The 15,201-nt window shown below is 59.4% G+C and overlaps 2 protein-coding genes across 3 annotated transcripts; one reads left to right on the forward strand and one right to left on the reverse strand.

Moving 5' to 3' along the window:
- Positions 1-1,332: 1,332 nt before the first annotated feature.
- Positions 1,333-6,760, forward strand: LOC101233767 (uncharacterized). 2 transcript variants are annotated; one of them, XM_032751621.3, is made up of 11 exons: positions 1,333-1,585; positions 1,784-1,888; positions 2,304-2,360; positions 3,659-3,779; positions 3,914-4,359; positions 4,557-4,726; positions 4,856-4,933; positions 5,560-5,625; positions 5,755-5,850; positions 6,344-6,455; positions 6,628-6,739. In XM_032751621.3, exons 1-11 carry the CDS (start codon positions 1,349-1,351, stop codon positions 6,697-6,699), a joined length of 1,560 nt encoding a protein of 519 aa, XP_032607512.3. In that variant the 5' UTR covers positions 1,333-1,348; the 3' UTR covers positions 6,700-6,739. The 2 variants fall into 2 exon arrangements, with proteins under 2 accessions (XP_032607512.3, XP_072793155.1); XM_072937054.1 differs by having other exon boundaries at positions 6,344-6,760.
- A 1,518-nt stretch (positions 6,761-8,278) lies between these two features.
- On the reverse strand, positions 8,279-12,586 carry UBALD2 (UBA like domain containing 2). Its single transcript, XM_030287358.4, has 3 exons — positions 12,366-12,586; positions 11,759-11,821; positions 8,279-9,418 (listed from the first exon to the last, which is right to left on the reverse strand). The coding sequence occupies exons 1-3, from the start codon at positions 12,483-12,485 to the stop codon at positions 9,098-9,100; spliced, it is 504 nt and encodes a 167-aa protein (XP_030143218.1). The 5' UTR covers positions 12,486-12,586; the 3' UTR covers positions 8,279-9,097.
- Between the last annotated feature and the right edge of the window lie 2,615 nt (positions 12,587-15,201).

A 15,201-nucleotide genomic window follows, 5' to 3' on the forward strand; every position in this document is an offset into this window, starting at 1 on the left:
AAACTGATCTTTCCCCTTGATGAGAGGAACACACTCCAGAAAAAAACTTACACCACTGGTCTGCTGATGTGAAGAACAAATAAAAGCTGCTGGAAGCAGTTGCTTCAACAGCACAGGAAATGTTTAGTTGTTTAGTTTTGGTTATCCTTACTCTACACTCTTCTTCTTCCACTCCAACATATGAAACGTGCCAAGGGGCACAGTGACTGAGCAGGACAAGCCTTGAATACCAGGGAAACAAATGGGCCTCAGCATGGAGTGCTTGGACCACCTTCAGTATCCAGCATGGATTAAACCTCCACGCCAAATTCCATGAGGGATGTGAAGAACTGGATGAGGTATCAAAGCTATTGATGGGTTTTCCTGCACTTTCCAAGTACCACAAACAAATCTCAGCTGTACTCTGTGACCACAGCCTGGCTCCTTGGCCTGGAGGGGTAACATAAAGCTGTACTGCAAGTATTGAACAGCTCAGCTGGAGCTGTGGAGTCCTTGCAGATGTCTGTGCCCCTTCTTCTGAGCCAGTGCTGCACAATGTTCTTCATCCTGGAAGTCAGTGTTAAAATGTGAGCAGTATTGCTGTTCTCTCCCCTTCAAAGTGCTTGTCAGTCCTGCCAGGAGCAAGGTTGGGGCTCATGGAGGGTTGTTGCCCCACTCAGGCTTGCTTTTGCTGGGCTGTATTTGGGTAGGAGCCATAGAATCACAGCACCACTGAGCAGAGGGTTGTGCCTGTGTGCCCTCATTGTCATGAGTGAATGCTTTATGGTTGCTTAAAGAATCACCAGCAAAGGTATCAGCAAAAGCAGGTTTAGTATAGAAGTGAAAGTTCCACAAAGTTGTTGGCAAGGCCAGGCCCTGTAGTGCCCCGTGCAGGCTGTGTGAGAACATGGATCACCTCTCCACAGGGCACAGCTCTCCTGGGCAGGCTCAACTCACCCTGCGAGCGGCTCCTGGGGCACCACCTGCCCAATGTGAGCTGTCCTTGGAGTCCTTTCAGGGCTGAAAGTGTTAGTGGCTGGAGGTGTTGTGGCACATGGTCCCTGCAGGTCCTGTTGGTTGCTGGAACCAGGACATCAGTAGGAGACAATGGGGACATTCCACACAGGGCTGAGCCAGTGCTGTGTAACAATGGGCACTCTTTGCCAGGGCAGGGGGACACTGTAAAGAGGGACACAAGTGGCACAGGCTCCAGAACAAGGAGGAGACTGAAGAGGAAGGAGCCTGTTGGTCTTCCTTCTCCTCCTTCTAACATCTCCTACCACCTCCCACCTACCTGCTCCTCTCCAGAGCAATAGCACAAGAGGCTCCTGTTCCTGGCAGTTCTGTACTTTTGGACACACCAGCAGCAATGGCAACGCTCACTCTGGGCCAGATGCTGGATGCTGCCCTGGGGTCATCGAGAGATGGACTCGTTGACTTTGAGCAGCTGCACAACCTCCTGAACGCGATGCTTTTGCACCTGGGCCTGCGGGATCTGCTTGTCCAGGAGAATGGGGAACCACTGGAGGGGGCTGAGGAAAGCCCTTTCTCTTTCCTTAAGGAGTTAAAGCAGAAAGTGGAAGCCAATGAAAAAGAAATCGCTGAGGTAGAGGTTCTTCCCAGCCCCAGGTGCTGCCCTCAGCCACCCCCTCCTCTGGGGTCTGAACCCACCTCCTGGTGCTGCTGGGGAGCTGCTGCTGAGGATGTGCTGAAGGCCAGGCCCTGAACTGCCCCTGGCTCTGTGCAGACCGTGGTGGGTGCAAAGGACGCTGCCCTGGGGCTCACCCACCATTCCCTCTCCTAGGTGCGGGCTCTTTGCCAGGAGCTGCGTGAGGAGGTCAATGTGGTGAAGGTGGAGCAGTCCCACATGGCAGAGGACATGCAGTATATGCTGCAGAATTTGGACATGGTGAGCTGCTGCTGGTGCTCTCAGGAGCTGCCCTGCAGCCCTTGGAGGCTCCAAACGTGAAGGGGTGAGAGGGAAGGATGTCCTGAGGGCGGAACGTGGGCACTGATCCCAACCCACCTGCAGCTCCCCCACTTTGCTCTGCCAGCACTGCCCACACGTCAAGCTGGTGGTAGAGGTCACTGCCTCCCTCAACAGGGCTGCTGAGCCATTTGTGAACTAAGCAGCCATCAAAAAAAAGTACCCTGGGTCCGAGGAAGGTGAGGAGACAAAGGTCCACCTGTGGAATACAGCCACAGCCACTTGGCATAGCTCTGTCCAGGATCCCTCTGTCTGGTGTCCAGGTTAATTTGCAAATGTCCCTTTGAAATCCTGCTCCTGTGTTCTGACTCCTGTCTCTGTCCTCACCCTACTGCAGGAAGGATTCCAGAACATGCTGAAGGAGCTCTGTAACCAGATGATGGAGTCTCTCATGGTATGTCCTTCAGCACACCCAGGGCTTGCTCCAGGCCAGGGTCCCCTCACATCAGGACATGGTCCCCAGAAGTTCTGGAGGTGGCGGGGAGGGAGAGGGGTCAACACTCCTCTGGATCCCATCATGCTCCCAGTTACACAGATGGCTCTGATGCCTTCCTTCCAAAATAACATCTGAAAGAGGCTGATGCTCTCCTCAGCCCCAGGGGAGGTGAGAAACATGGTGTGCTGGGCCGTGCTGGAGGACTTCCTGGTGGGCAGGAAAGCAGGAGAAGGAGGAGGACGAGGAGGCCAAGGTCTGGCAGGTGGGGCTGGATTGCAGCCCCCTGCACCCCAGTGCCTCTGCCGAGGTTGCTCAGGACTCCTCTTCCCACCAGGAGAAGGACCTGGCATAGGCTGAGCCAGGGCAGCTCCTCAACTAACCTAACATGTGGTCCCAGCTTGTTTTCTGCTCAGAAAAGGGCCATGTTCAGGGTGGTGGGAGAAACAGCAGGACTGGTGCCTCCCTGGGGCCAGGCAGCGCTGGCGTTGCACCACAGCCCCTCCTTGCTCAGCATCAGGCAGGACCAGGGCTCCCTGCCCTCCAGGTCTCCTGGAGTGTGGCGAGGATTAGGGGACAACAGAGGGACATTCTGGGGCAGGTCTGGGAGGCAAGAATGCCTTCCTGCTGTATTAGATGGCATCAGTCAGGTGTTTGCTGGTCCCCTGGGCTGGCTGGGAAAACCACAGTCATGGTCAAAGGGCTCAACTGGCCGGGGAGGAACATTTTGAAGTTCAGCACAGGCAAGTGCAGGGTCCTTCAGGTGCGGAGGAACAGCCCAGGCTGGAGAAGCAGCTCTGTGGGGAAGGAGCTGGGGGTGCTGGGGCACGAGGAGCTGTCCCTGAGCAGCGCTGTGCCCGAGGGCACCAGAAGGGCGCTGCTGTCCCGGGGGGCGTGAGGAGAGCATCTCCAGCAGGTCAGGGGGTGATGCTGCCCCTCTGCTCAGCCCTGGCCAGGCCGCCCCTGGAGCAGTGTCCAGTTCTGGGCTCCTCGGGATGAGGGACACGGAGCTCCGGGTCCTGTGGAGGGCCACCAGGATGGTCTGGGGACGGCAGCATCTCTGTCCTGGGGAAAGGCTGAAGGGGCTGGGGCTGTTCATCCTCAAGAGGAGACACAGAAAGGGAACCAAGGGAGGGTGATGCTGAGCATCCAGGGGAGGATCTGTGCCTCAGTTTCCCCAGGAAGAGCTGGGCTGGCAGGCTGGCTTGGGGATCTGAATGCAGCCCAGTTTGGTAGCCAGCCCCTCCTCTCCTTCCCAGTCTGCCATGAAGGAGATGATGCAGGGCGGCCAAGGCTCAGACAAGCAGAAGCACGCTGGCTCCAGGCATCTGGCCCCAGACTCGACTGATGACCCAGAGCTGATTGTCATCGGCAACGAAAGTACCTCTGGGCACAGCTGGGGAGGGACCCGGGGGGTGTGAGGGCACAGGGGGCCTGCAGGCTGCTGACTGCCCCCAGCCATGTTCCCCTGGCTCCCCTGACCCTGGGCAGCTCCCTCTGGTTTCCTCTTGCAGTTACCCTGGTGGAAAAGCCCAGGACACCCAGGCACGGGGACGGGCGGCCTGCCAGCCCTCTGCCCCCCGACGCCAGGACACCGGGCAGAGGGAAGGAGGAGAATGCCAGCAGCGACCTGCTCCCCGCTGGGGAAGATGCCACGGGACAGAACGTGGAACAGAGTGACAGGGGACAGAGTGGCACGGCACGGAGGGGCATGGGGTGGAGTATGGGACAGAATTACATGGGACAGAGCGTGGGACAGAGGGACATCAGACGAAATGTGCAATGGAGCGACGCAGGACAGGAGGACGTGGGACAGGAGGACATGGGACAGATCAAGGATGAAGAGATGGAGATACGCATCTCCACGGTAGAGGATCTTCCCAGCCCCCTGGGCGGTCCCTCTGAGATGACCAGCATGGAAGAGATCAAGGAAGAAGACACCAAGATGAGCATCTCCGAGGTAGAGGCTCTCCCCAACCCCGTGGGTGCTCCCCCTGAGGCACTCCCTCCTTTGGGGTCTGCATCCCCCTCTTGCTGCCCTTAGACCAAGGTCTGGTTTAAGACCAAACTCACAGTGGCACAGGGGGCTTCCTGGAGGGAAAGGGGTGGAGTTCTGGAGGCGAGAGCTGGGGCTGAAACACTGCTCTGCTTGCTCAGGCTCCTCCCCACGTTCAGAAAAAGAGTTTGGATGGCAGTTTCACCACCTCAGGAACGCATGAGAGAGCGCCTGGCACCCACCTCCCAGTGCAGCGGGTGCAGTCAGTGCGAGGCCACCCAGGATTCCAGAACCTCTGGGTCCCAGCCGAGAGCATGGCTGGGACAAGCAGGTGAGTGCCACGGGGACAGCGATGGCACTGGGGACAGCACTGGCCCTGCTCCCTCTGGCTGGGCCCTGGCATTGGATCCATCTATCCACTGATGGAACCGTGGGGATGCTGATGAGCATTTCCTCCCAGGGGCAGTAGGCTCCCAGCGTCCAAGGAGGCACGTGGAAGAGGCATCAGGATGGAGGCATTCCCAGCTGAAGCTGGAATGTAGGTGCAAAGGCTTTTGTGACAAGTGTGGGGGACATGGCTTGTCCCCTGGGACACGCAGTGCCACAGCCCAGTTGTGACCTGCCCTCCTGGCAGGGCACAGGGGGGTCCTGGGTGCTGACCAAGAGAGGACAGGGGTGTGAGGCTGGTTGGGATGGCAGCTGTGGGATCCTGAGCCCTCCACCTCCCATCCCTGCGTGTCCTGGGCAGCCACAAGCAGCCACCCTATTTTGGGGGCACCGGTGGGACGAGATGAGCATGTCCCAGGCTGGGAGCATCCCACCCTAGCAAGGGGTACAGGAACTCCCTCCTTTGACCTGGCCACCAGCCCCAGTTCCCATGGGACTGGGTTGCCCCTGGGAGACATTCCCATAGCAGTGGCTTTTGGGAACTTCCCTCTGTGGATTCACCATTGTCCCAGGTGGGACTCCACAAATAGCCCATTTCCCCCCATCCCATCCCTTTTATTTTGTAACCAGCCAGTGGGTTGGACTGTGCTGTGGTATGGTGGAGAATCCAGGCTCAGCACCCCACCCTGAAATGCCGGATCTCCCTGCAGTGCTGTGCCTGCACAGTCAGGCCTGTGTCCCCCAGGAGCTTGCCCAGCCCTTTTCTCCCTGCTTTAGGATGCTCCTAAAGGTGCCCTCTTCCGAGTACACACCTTGTGACCAGCTTGTGCAGTTGCCTGGCCGGTGAGTGGCACCAGCACCGGTGCATCAGGGGTGGGACAGGGGCAGATGGGTGCTGGCAGTGCCCTGCAGTGTCAGGGGTGGCTCGTGTGGCCCCTGTCACCCACCAGTGGCCCCTGTCACCCTCCCCAGACACTCTGAGGCCATCTCGGCCACGCCACCGCCATCCCCCGGCTTCTCCATGCGCCTGCCCCGCGCTCGCAGGCAGCACCGAGTCCAGGAGCACAGGTGGGGACTTGGGGACACCCCTGGGCCCTGGGGGGCTCATCCCAGCAAGGAGAGCTGGGAAGGGGCTGGAGGTGGCCAGGCAGAGGAGCTGCAGAGGGTTTCAGAGCCAAGCCCTGAAGCCACATGAGTTGTGTCTGCGCTCAGCCTCAGCTCAGGCTTGGTGGGGACTTGGTGCCTCCTGTGAAAGGAGTTGCCAAAATCAAGCCCTGGAGCTGGGACAGCCCTGCTGTCCCACAGGGGCTGTTTCAGAGCCTGGCACAGCCCTGCTCCTGCCTCCTGCTGTCCCCTGCAAAGGGCACCAGGACCTGTCCCAGCCATGGGCAGCCCTTAGGGCTGTGGGGAAAGGGCAGATCCTGCAGGGCTGGGTGGGCAGGGGGCTCCTGCAGCAGCTGGAGGAGGGGGAGCACCCCCTGAGCCCCTCCCTGGCACAGCAGGCTGAAGCACAGGGTGCCAGGGCACCGGGCACTGAGCACCCCCGTGCCCTGTCCCACAGGGAGCAGCCCGTGGAGGGGTACTCCCGCAGACCACCGCTGTACTCCGGGGGCAAACACACCAGCGTCAGCCCCGTGAAGCCCATGAAACCACTCCTTCCAAACCCCAACGAGGTAGGGATGGGAAAGGTGGGGACGCACACAGGACACCGAGGCTGGGAGAGTGATGCTGAGCATCTGGAGGAGCATCTATGCCTCAGTTTCCCCAGGAAGAGCTGGGTGGGGAGGCGAGGGGATGCTGAATGCAGCCCAGTGTGGCAGAGCCAGCCCATCCCCTCCTTCCCAGCCCGGCACGTTCGAACTGATGGGCAGGGATGGAGTCGTGTACCGGGGCCGGACTCCCCCGGGGATGGACTGAGCAAGCGGCTCCAGCCTGCAGAAATAAAGGGTGACCAGCAGCCTGTGCCCCCTGAGTGAACTGGAGCAAGGAGGGGCTGGCAGCATCCCTCGTCCTGCCAACAGCCCCTGTGACACCCCCTGGCCCCCTCGAGCCCCACTCGTGCCCTGCCAGGGGACCCCAAAAGGGGCCTGGGACAGCAGGAGGAGGAGGAGGAGGAGGAGGAGGAGGAGGAGGAGGAGCTCATTTGCTGCTGGAGAAGGGGGGAATGGGGACCTCGGTGGGAAGGGCAGCAGCAGTAGAACAAGAGTTTGATGCCAAAACAAAATCCCAGCCCAAGCCGCTGGTTTGCTGTCACTTATCCCCAGGATGAGCATCACAGACCCCCTCTGCCACCCCCTCGTCCCTCTTGCATTGTTCAAAGGCACAAACCCCTCTGCTCCCCACCTCCAACCAACACACCACACCCCAGGAGAGGGACACGTCCCCTCCTTCCCCAGGGGTGTCACAGGGGCTGGGGATGGCCCCTCACATGCAGTGACACTTCCTGGGGGGACACAAAGGTGGTGTCACCTCTCGGGTGAGGAACACTGAGGGGAACCCCACAGGAACCTCGGGGAGACTCAGAGCTTATGGGGGACATCCCCTGGGGGCTGCCTGGGCAACCCTGCCCTCCTGGTGGATGTCCCCAAACCTTCCCCCCACAGGGACAGCCTCCATCCCTGTCAGCTCCACTCTCCTCCACGGGCACCTCAATCCCAGGAATTCCCCTGGAACCTTCTCCCTGCTGGGTTTGGTCTCTCAGGGGAAAACCAGGCGTTCAAAACCTGCTTTGGGGGTACTGAGGTGGACACAGCCAGATCTGGGATCTCCCCAGTGCCACCTCCTGTAGGATGACTGGGAACACTCCGAGCAAACCCCTGGGCACCAGAGCAAAGCCAAGAAAAAACCTTCCTGCACTCCTGGCTGGCATTGAGGGGCTTAAACACCTCTGGGACCAACTGCATTTGCAGGGCAGGGCCCAGCTGGGGTCACCTCTTTGGTGTTCATCATCCTCATGCCCCTTTTGCTGCCCCCAGGATCCAGGTGCACCCTATAAACACTTCCACACCCCTGCACCCCCCAAAACACCCCCAGCCCCAACACCCCACCCTGGGACAATCTTTGGAGCAGTAACTGCAGATGGGGGAATTTCTCTGCCTTTTCTCCACGGAGTTTGTGCCACCTCGGGGACCTCCCCATCCCTGCAGGAAGCTTTGGACTGTGCCTCGAGCCTCTCTGTCGCTCCTGACATTCCCAGAGCTGCTGTGCTCCCATTTTTGGGGTTTTACCCCAGCTGTTGGTTGTGTGAACGCAGTGGCCACGGGCCTGGGGAGCTCCTGTGGTGACCCTTCTGCAGAGGGGGGCACTCAGAGGACATTATCCCCTCCCCAGGTGTGCCCACAGTGCTGAGGCCTGGGGGGGCTCATCCCTGGGTGGGTGATGGGGCTGGGGGCAGAACACAGACTCAGTCCCCACTGGGACTGAGGGGTCACCCCCATTTTCACTGTCCTGCCAAGAACACCCTCCCAGCAGAGAGAAAAGGCAGGGACAGCTGGTGTTAAAAAAGTGATTTTTTTTTTTTAATTTTTATTATTTTTTAAATTAATAAAAAACCTTCAACCTGTTTTTTTGCTGGGTCTTTTTTATGGTTTTGTGGTTTTTTTTTGGTTTGTTTTTCTGTTTGTTTTTTTTTTTTAAGCAACATTGATTTGAAAACTAAAAAACCCCCAGCTCCCCCCTGCCTGGGGAAGCACCACATAGGGCACAGGGACAGGGGGACATCACTTTGATAAACCCCCAGGCCCTGGGGGTGCTGAGGGAGGGAGGATGGGGTTGGGGGCAAGTCCAGGGGGGGTCTGTGCAAGAAGCCGGGCTGAATTTCGGGAGCCAGAGAGCTGCTTTTGCTCTGGGCACTACAACAACAAGTGCCCAGGGAAGGCAGAGCTGGGGAGGGTGTCCAGCGGCTCCATGTGTGTGTGGCTGATGATCTGAGGTGCCAACAGCCACCTCCACCCATTTGTTTTTGTTATTCCTGTCCTCCCCTGCCCTGATGTAGAGATGCTGGGTGGGGATAAAGCCACAGGGAAAACCCCCAGACACCCAGCAGCTGCCTCCACGCTGCTGCTCCTTCTCTCTGGATTTATATACATTAGATATATTTATATATTATAGTTATATATTTTTTTTTAAAAAAAGAGGAGTAGAGAGCAGCCAGAGACTCTCATGGCTCAACGCCCTCCCTGGCAGCATTTACTCCACCCCCCTCCCCTAAAAATAATAATAAAACCTAGAAAATGATATTCCAGTGCGTTTCTCGGCGAGCCCCTGCTCCCAACGCCCCGGCCCGGCCCCCCCTGAGCCCCCAACAGCCCCAACCTTATCTCTGCCCATCCATGGTGGCCACGGCTTTCTGTGGGGGGCCCGGGGGCGGCGGGGCGGGCGGCCAGGAGGGCTGCGGGTGGTGCAGGTGGTGGTGGAGGCCGTGGGCGGTGGGCGAGGACGGGGGCAGCCAGGCGGGCTGGTGGTTGGGGGGCGAGGAGGCCCAGAAGGGGCTGAAGCTGCCCGGGGGGGAGCAGGCCATGGAGGTGATGGGGCTGTTGCTGCTCTGCAGGCTCTCCGAGGTGCGCAGCTTGGAGAACATGGCCAGCGCGTCCGGGAAGTTGGGCGGCGTGGCCGGCGTGTTGCTGGGGGTGCACATCTGCAGGGCACAGGAGAACGGGGCTGTCAGCTCGCTTTTGGGGTGTGGGGGTCCCCAACCTGCCCACCACAGCCAGACCCATCAATGGGGATCCTGTTTGTATCCCACACCTGGCGCCCCACACAGCCCAGGGAGAGGCTCCAGCCAAGCTGGACATTTTGCAAGGACATTTTGGACCATCCCAAATGCTCAAAGCTCACGGATGAGGCGGGTTTGGGGAGCAGCACAAACAGGGATGATGTAAAGGGGTCCAGCACGGAGGGTAGGGAGGGTGTGGGGTCCTACCTCGCCCCACAGAACCCCCTTTCACCCGGTTTCCTCAGCCTCTTCCCCTTCACACCCCATTATGGCAGAGACAGCAAAAGGCAAGCAGGGCCCCCCCAGTTCCTGGTACAGGCTCTGCCTTCTTGGTACCCAGCTAAATTTAGCACTCGGACAGTGATGGATCCGTCCCTTTTTCCAGCAGAGGAAAAATCCACTAGGGAGGACCCAGCCCCGCTCCGAGGCTCAGGGGCTGCCACAGGAACCCCAAATCAGCACAGAACGGGCTGAACTGAGAATTGGAGAGGTGCTAAAGGGGGGACAGGGCTGTGCATGCAAATTCCCACACACAGGGAAGGGCCTGTGGGCAGGGTGATGCCTGGACATGCGGGGTCCATGCACAGGGAGATTTCACCCCTCTGGTAAAATCCATCCCAAATCCCTGTCGCCCTCCTGGAGCCACAATTGTTTGTGGGGACTTCAAGCAGAGTTAAAGGGCTTGGTCAGTGTCTGCTGCCTTTAGCAATGGGGGAATTGAGATATTGCTGGTGGGGAATACCTGCTTGATCTCTCCCTTCCTGGGGCTTATCCCAGGATTTGCCCCTGGCTGGTGCTAAGCTGCCCCTGCTGCTCCCCCCAGCACAGGCCAACACCTAAATCCCTCTTAGAGGCTCCTCCTCATCCTCATCCCGGCCACCCTGAGTGATGCTGGGATCAAAGGAGCAAACCCTTGATGGGGGTTTGCCAGATTAATTTGAAATATTAATTAAAAAACAAGAATTTCCACGTAATTATTGCCTTGCCCCTCCAACACATCTTAAGGAGAGCTGTCAGAGGGTCGGTCACCGACACCCCACACAGCTCTGGTAAGTCTTGGCCCCAGGGAGTGTGGGGAGCCCCCCACAGAGTGGGGGTGACAGGGACGAGCCCCTGCCCATCAAACCACAGCCACACTCACAGCTTTGTTCCCTGACGCTTGAAAAAGAAATAGAAACTGCCAGCACAAAACTCCTCATCTCACGCCTGCCTTGAGCCATGTGGGGCATTGCAAACTGCTCAAATCATGATGCTGGGGAGGGGGAGGGAAACACCAAATAAATTCTCCAAAATAGGAGCATCTGGAGAGAAGGTAAAGGGTATTTTGACACCACGTGGAGTTATGAAAACATTGTTGAGGAGGGGGAGAAGCGAGTGGCTCGGTTCTGAGGGGGGAAGGGGTGCCTGTTTTGCTTGGGGTGGGGATGGGGTTCACCAGCCCTGCTCTGCAGGAATCGCGTGATGAGGTTTTGGGGTGAGAAGAGCAGGGTGAGAAGATCTGCTCCTGCCTGCTCCCCCGGCAATGCCCCTTTTCCACCCTCTGCAACCTCCCCGGGGCAGCACGGAAACGTGCGGGCTGGGGAGGAATTGCAATAAAAAGGGGTTTTAGTGGGAGCTGGCTGACAAAGCGACTTTCTCCGAGGGAAAGCCAGCGCTTGCTGCCGGCAATGCCAGGCCGGCTGGCGACTCCCGATGGAAGGAGAAAAGGGGGAAAATTCTCCTTCACCCCCATCCGCTCCTTCCCCACGCGCGGCACCGCTCAGTTCCTCAACAGCGGAGGATGGCGGGGCGGGGAGGGAAAACAAGAAGGAAAAAACCCCTTAAGAAACACAAAACAAAACACCCTGAGGGGAACAACTTCCTCCCTTCGGCCAAGGGGATGTGCCCTCGGCCAAGGTCAAGTGGCGTGGGGGGAAAGGGGGGTCCAGACGTGGCCCGGGGAGGCCGATTGCAGCGCGATGCTCGCCGAGACAAACTATTTCCTGGCAGACATTTTAGCTCGTGTTTACATTCTCCGGCTGCGTGCTCCTGAGGGCGCCCAGAATATGGCTGGCAGGGAGCTGACAGCTCCCAGGGCCGGGGGCTGCACCCCTCGGGGGGCTTGGCATGAGGGGGGCTCCTCTGGGGGGTGCTGCTGGTAGGGGTGGGTGTATGGGGGGGTTGGTTGGTGCTGGGGAGGGTCTGAAGGTGTTTTTGGGGCTGGGGGCGTTGGGGAGGGGATGGGGCGGTGCAGGGTGAGGGAGGGGTTGGGGTCGCACTTACCATCTGGGGGGGGTGGTGGCTGCTGGGGATGTTGGTCTCCTGGAAGAAGGCGCTGAGGGCTGTCTGTGGGGACAAGCTGTCAGCTCCAGCCCACCCGAGACAAAGGGGGAGGGAAAACACGCGGCCCCCCAAAGTCACCCCGCAGCCCCCACCCCCGCGGGGCGCACCCAGGGGTGCCCCCAACCCCGCCAGGCCTTGGGGCTGCGCTTCCCCCGACCCACCGGAGAGATCGCGTCCCCTGCTCGCTCCTGGCTCCCCACGCGAGGGGACACCCCAAATACCCCGTGTTTACACCCCCATCCCCATCCCGGAGCGCAGGGAGGGGCCGCGCCGCTGGGCCGCAGCTCGGGTTACGGCCCGGGTATAAATAGACCCGGCGGAGCCCGGGGCCGGATCGCCCCCCGCTCCCCGGTGGGTAGCGGGGGGGGCGGCCAGGACCCCCCAAAACCCGGCCACGCGTGTCGGTGGGCCGGGACCGCACAGCCCTGCCCCCACCCGCACCGCCTTCCGCCCCGCGGCTCTGCGGGCAGCCGGGGCGGCGCATCGCGATCCGGGGCCGTCCCGGTTCCGGTGCGGTTCATCCCGATCCGTGCCGCCCGTGCCGTACCTCGAACTGCCAGTGTGCCGCCTGCAGCAGCTGCTTGGCCTGGTCGGCGGCGCAGCCCGCCGCCAGCACGAACTGGTTGATCATCACCTGGTGCCGCAGCTCGTCCATGTTGACGGACATGGCGGGGCGGCCCCGGCCCGGCCCGGCCCGCACCGCCCGGAGCGCCCCGCGCCCGCCGCGCCCGCCGCGCTCCGCCGGGGCACCGGGGGGCGCCCGCGCCCCGCCCCCGCGCGCCCATTGGCCGCCGCCGCGCCCGTGCCCCGCCCACCGCCGCCTTCGAACCTTCCAGCTGCCCCGGCGCCTCCCCATTGGCCGCCGCCTGTGTTTTGGCTGCAGGCGGCGCCGCGATTGGCTGGACGGGGAGGAGGCGGGGCCAGGCGGGAGGGAGAAAGGGAGGGCCGGCCGCTGATTGGCCGAGTGGGGTTTTTATCGTGAGGCGTTGGTGACGTCACGTTCATTGAGGAGGTTCATTGAGGAGGGGGCGTTGGTTGGGGGGAGATAATGGGGGGGTTTTGGGGGGTTCCGTTCAGAGGACCTGTTTAGGGGCTTATTGAGGTGGGGTTCACCGAGAGGAGCTTTCGGGGGGTTATTGAGGGGGGCTTAGTTCAGAGGAGCTGTTTAGGGCGTCATTGAGGGGGGTTCATTGAGAGGAGCTGTTTAGGGGGTTACTGAGAGGGGTTCAGTTAAGAGGAGCTGTTTAGGGGGTCATTGGGGGGGGTTCGGTTAGGGAGGTTCATGGAGAGCGGCTTTGGACAGGGCTGTTCATTGTTGGGGGGTCACGGAGAGGGGGCTGTGCCCATCCCTGCATACCCCAGTTGTGGGAGCCACTCCCATGGGGGCTGCATCTTAACCCCCTGCCTTGGCTCCCCCAGCCAGGCTCAGCCCTCACTCCTCATTCCCTTTTCAAGGCTCCTCTCTTCCTTCAGCAAAGCTCTCCCAGCACCCCATCTCCTCCTTCCTGGGGACCCTGTTGCCCACTCCAGGGATTCCCCCTTTACCCTGTCCCTTGCCTCCCCCATCTGGGAACCATTTACCCTGGGGATGGGACCCTAACCGGAGCAGGGACCCGTCTTCTTCATCCCCATGTAAAGGCTGTGGGGTTCAGGGCACTCCCAGTTTGGAGGTGGGGGGAGGGTTGGGATTTTTTGTTAATGGTTAAAATCCTGATGCCTCTGAGCTCCAGTCTCATCCTGCAAGGATGAACTCTCCCCTGGTGTGCTTGCCCCACGCCACGTTTGGGGATCCGAGTGGGACTTGTGCAATTCATGCCTTTAAGTGTTTTGAACCCCAAACAAATAAAGAAGGGACTTTGCAAATGCATGGTGTGAAAATAGGTCGATCTGGGAAGAGCCACGGGAGGTTTGGATATGTCAGTGGTGACCAGCTGGCCAGGAGAGAGGGAATGAGGAGGCAGAGCAATGGAAACTCGAAGCTGCATCTGCAGCTGGTTGCCCCCAGAGTGAAGGACTCTGTGGGGCTTCTGCAAAGTCCTGGTGGTCCCATGAAGGTGAAGTCCAGCCATGCCAGTCTGTGCTTGCCCAGGCTGGAATCCTCCTGGGATATTCAGAGGGATCCCATCACTGGGATTCGGTGATGGGCACGGAGGGTCCTGCTCGCCCAGGAAGATGTTGGTAGCTTTGTCTTCTTGGAGCAAAACCAGCCTTGAGGCAGGTGTGGGTGTGAGAGGAACACTTGCAGATGCAGGATCCCAGCCCCACCTGCCTCTGCCCCTCCTGCTTGCCAAAGCCACCCATGTGCACAGCCCGGCTTTGAGCTGGGAGCAGCCAGGACGTGGCAGGAGCTGGGGGACGATACGGCTTCGAGGGCAGGATCCTCTCTCTGTGCCACACACCCATCCCAAATCCCACAGCCGGGCAGCACCAGCTTCAGACAGCCCAGCAGCACGTGCATTTTGGGGTTAAACATTGCATTTTCTCTGGATTACCCCTCTGGGTCAGCTCTGCTGGGGTTTTGTCGGAATCTGTGGGTATTGGTGATTCCGAGATTTAGAAAATCTCTGTCTTTCTGCCCCGTTGCCAAAGCAGAAACCATAATTCGTCTGTGCTGGTTTCAAGGTTGTTTATTCTGTTTATCTCTAACATGTTCTGCTGCCCTGCCGCAGCTCTGTCCTGCAGGGCAGCGTGTGGGGCTCTGCCCTCAGTGGGATGGTACAAACATTAAATACCAGAAACTACCTGTGCTGGATTTACAATAACGTGCCAATATCTGTCACCTACGTTGGACAGTGTGTCCCCAGCCTAAACCAACAGAAAAATGCCAACACCACAGTGAAACATGGAGGGCATGAAGAAGGAGAAAAAGGACAAGACACACCCAATTCCTCCATCTTGTCCCCTTTGGACCCCTCATCTAGAAACCTAAAATTTTACTTTTGCACCCGTGTCACACTTAATTATTACTCTTATCAAACACTCAAAGCTTGTAATTGATCCTGTAAGATTGAAAACTCTTTTCCATGGACAGAGATCACAGCCAGTGTCTCTGGGGGCTCTGTCCAGGGGGGTTCCTGACCCCTGCCAGGGTCCCAGAGCTGCCAGGGCAGCCAGAGGGAAGCCCTGGATTCCCACAGGGTTTGTCCTGGCTTTATGTGTGCTGGGACGTGCAGCTGGGCAGAACTGGGAGGGACCCTGCCCTCGAAGCTCATCCAGCTTCGTGCCCCAGCTCCTGCCACGCTCCCACGCTCCACTGCGGCACTGTCCTACAAAATCCTCTGCTGCAGTAATCGCTGGGAAAAAAAAAAAACAAAACCCACGAGCCGTGCATGCAGGCAGCAGCTCTGCGTGTAATGACTGCCAGGTTATGGATCTGCACGGGG

Source organism: Taeniopygia guttata, chromosome 18 (assembly GCF_048771995.1).
Source record: "Taeniopygia guttata chromosome 18, bTaeGut7.mat, whole genome shotgun sequence".
NCBI lineage: Eukaryota > Metazoa > Chordata > Aves > Passeriformes > Estrildidae > Taeniopygia > Taeniopygia guttata.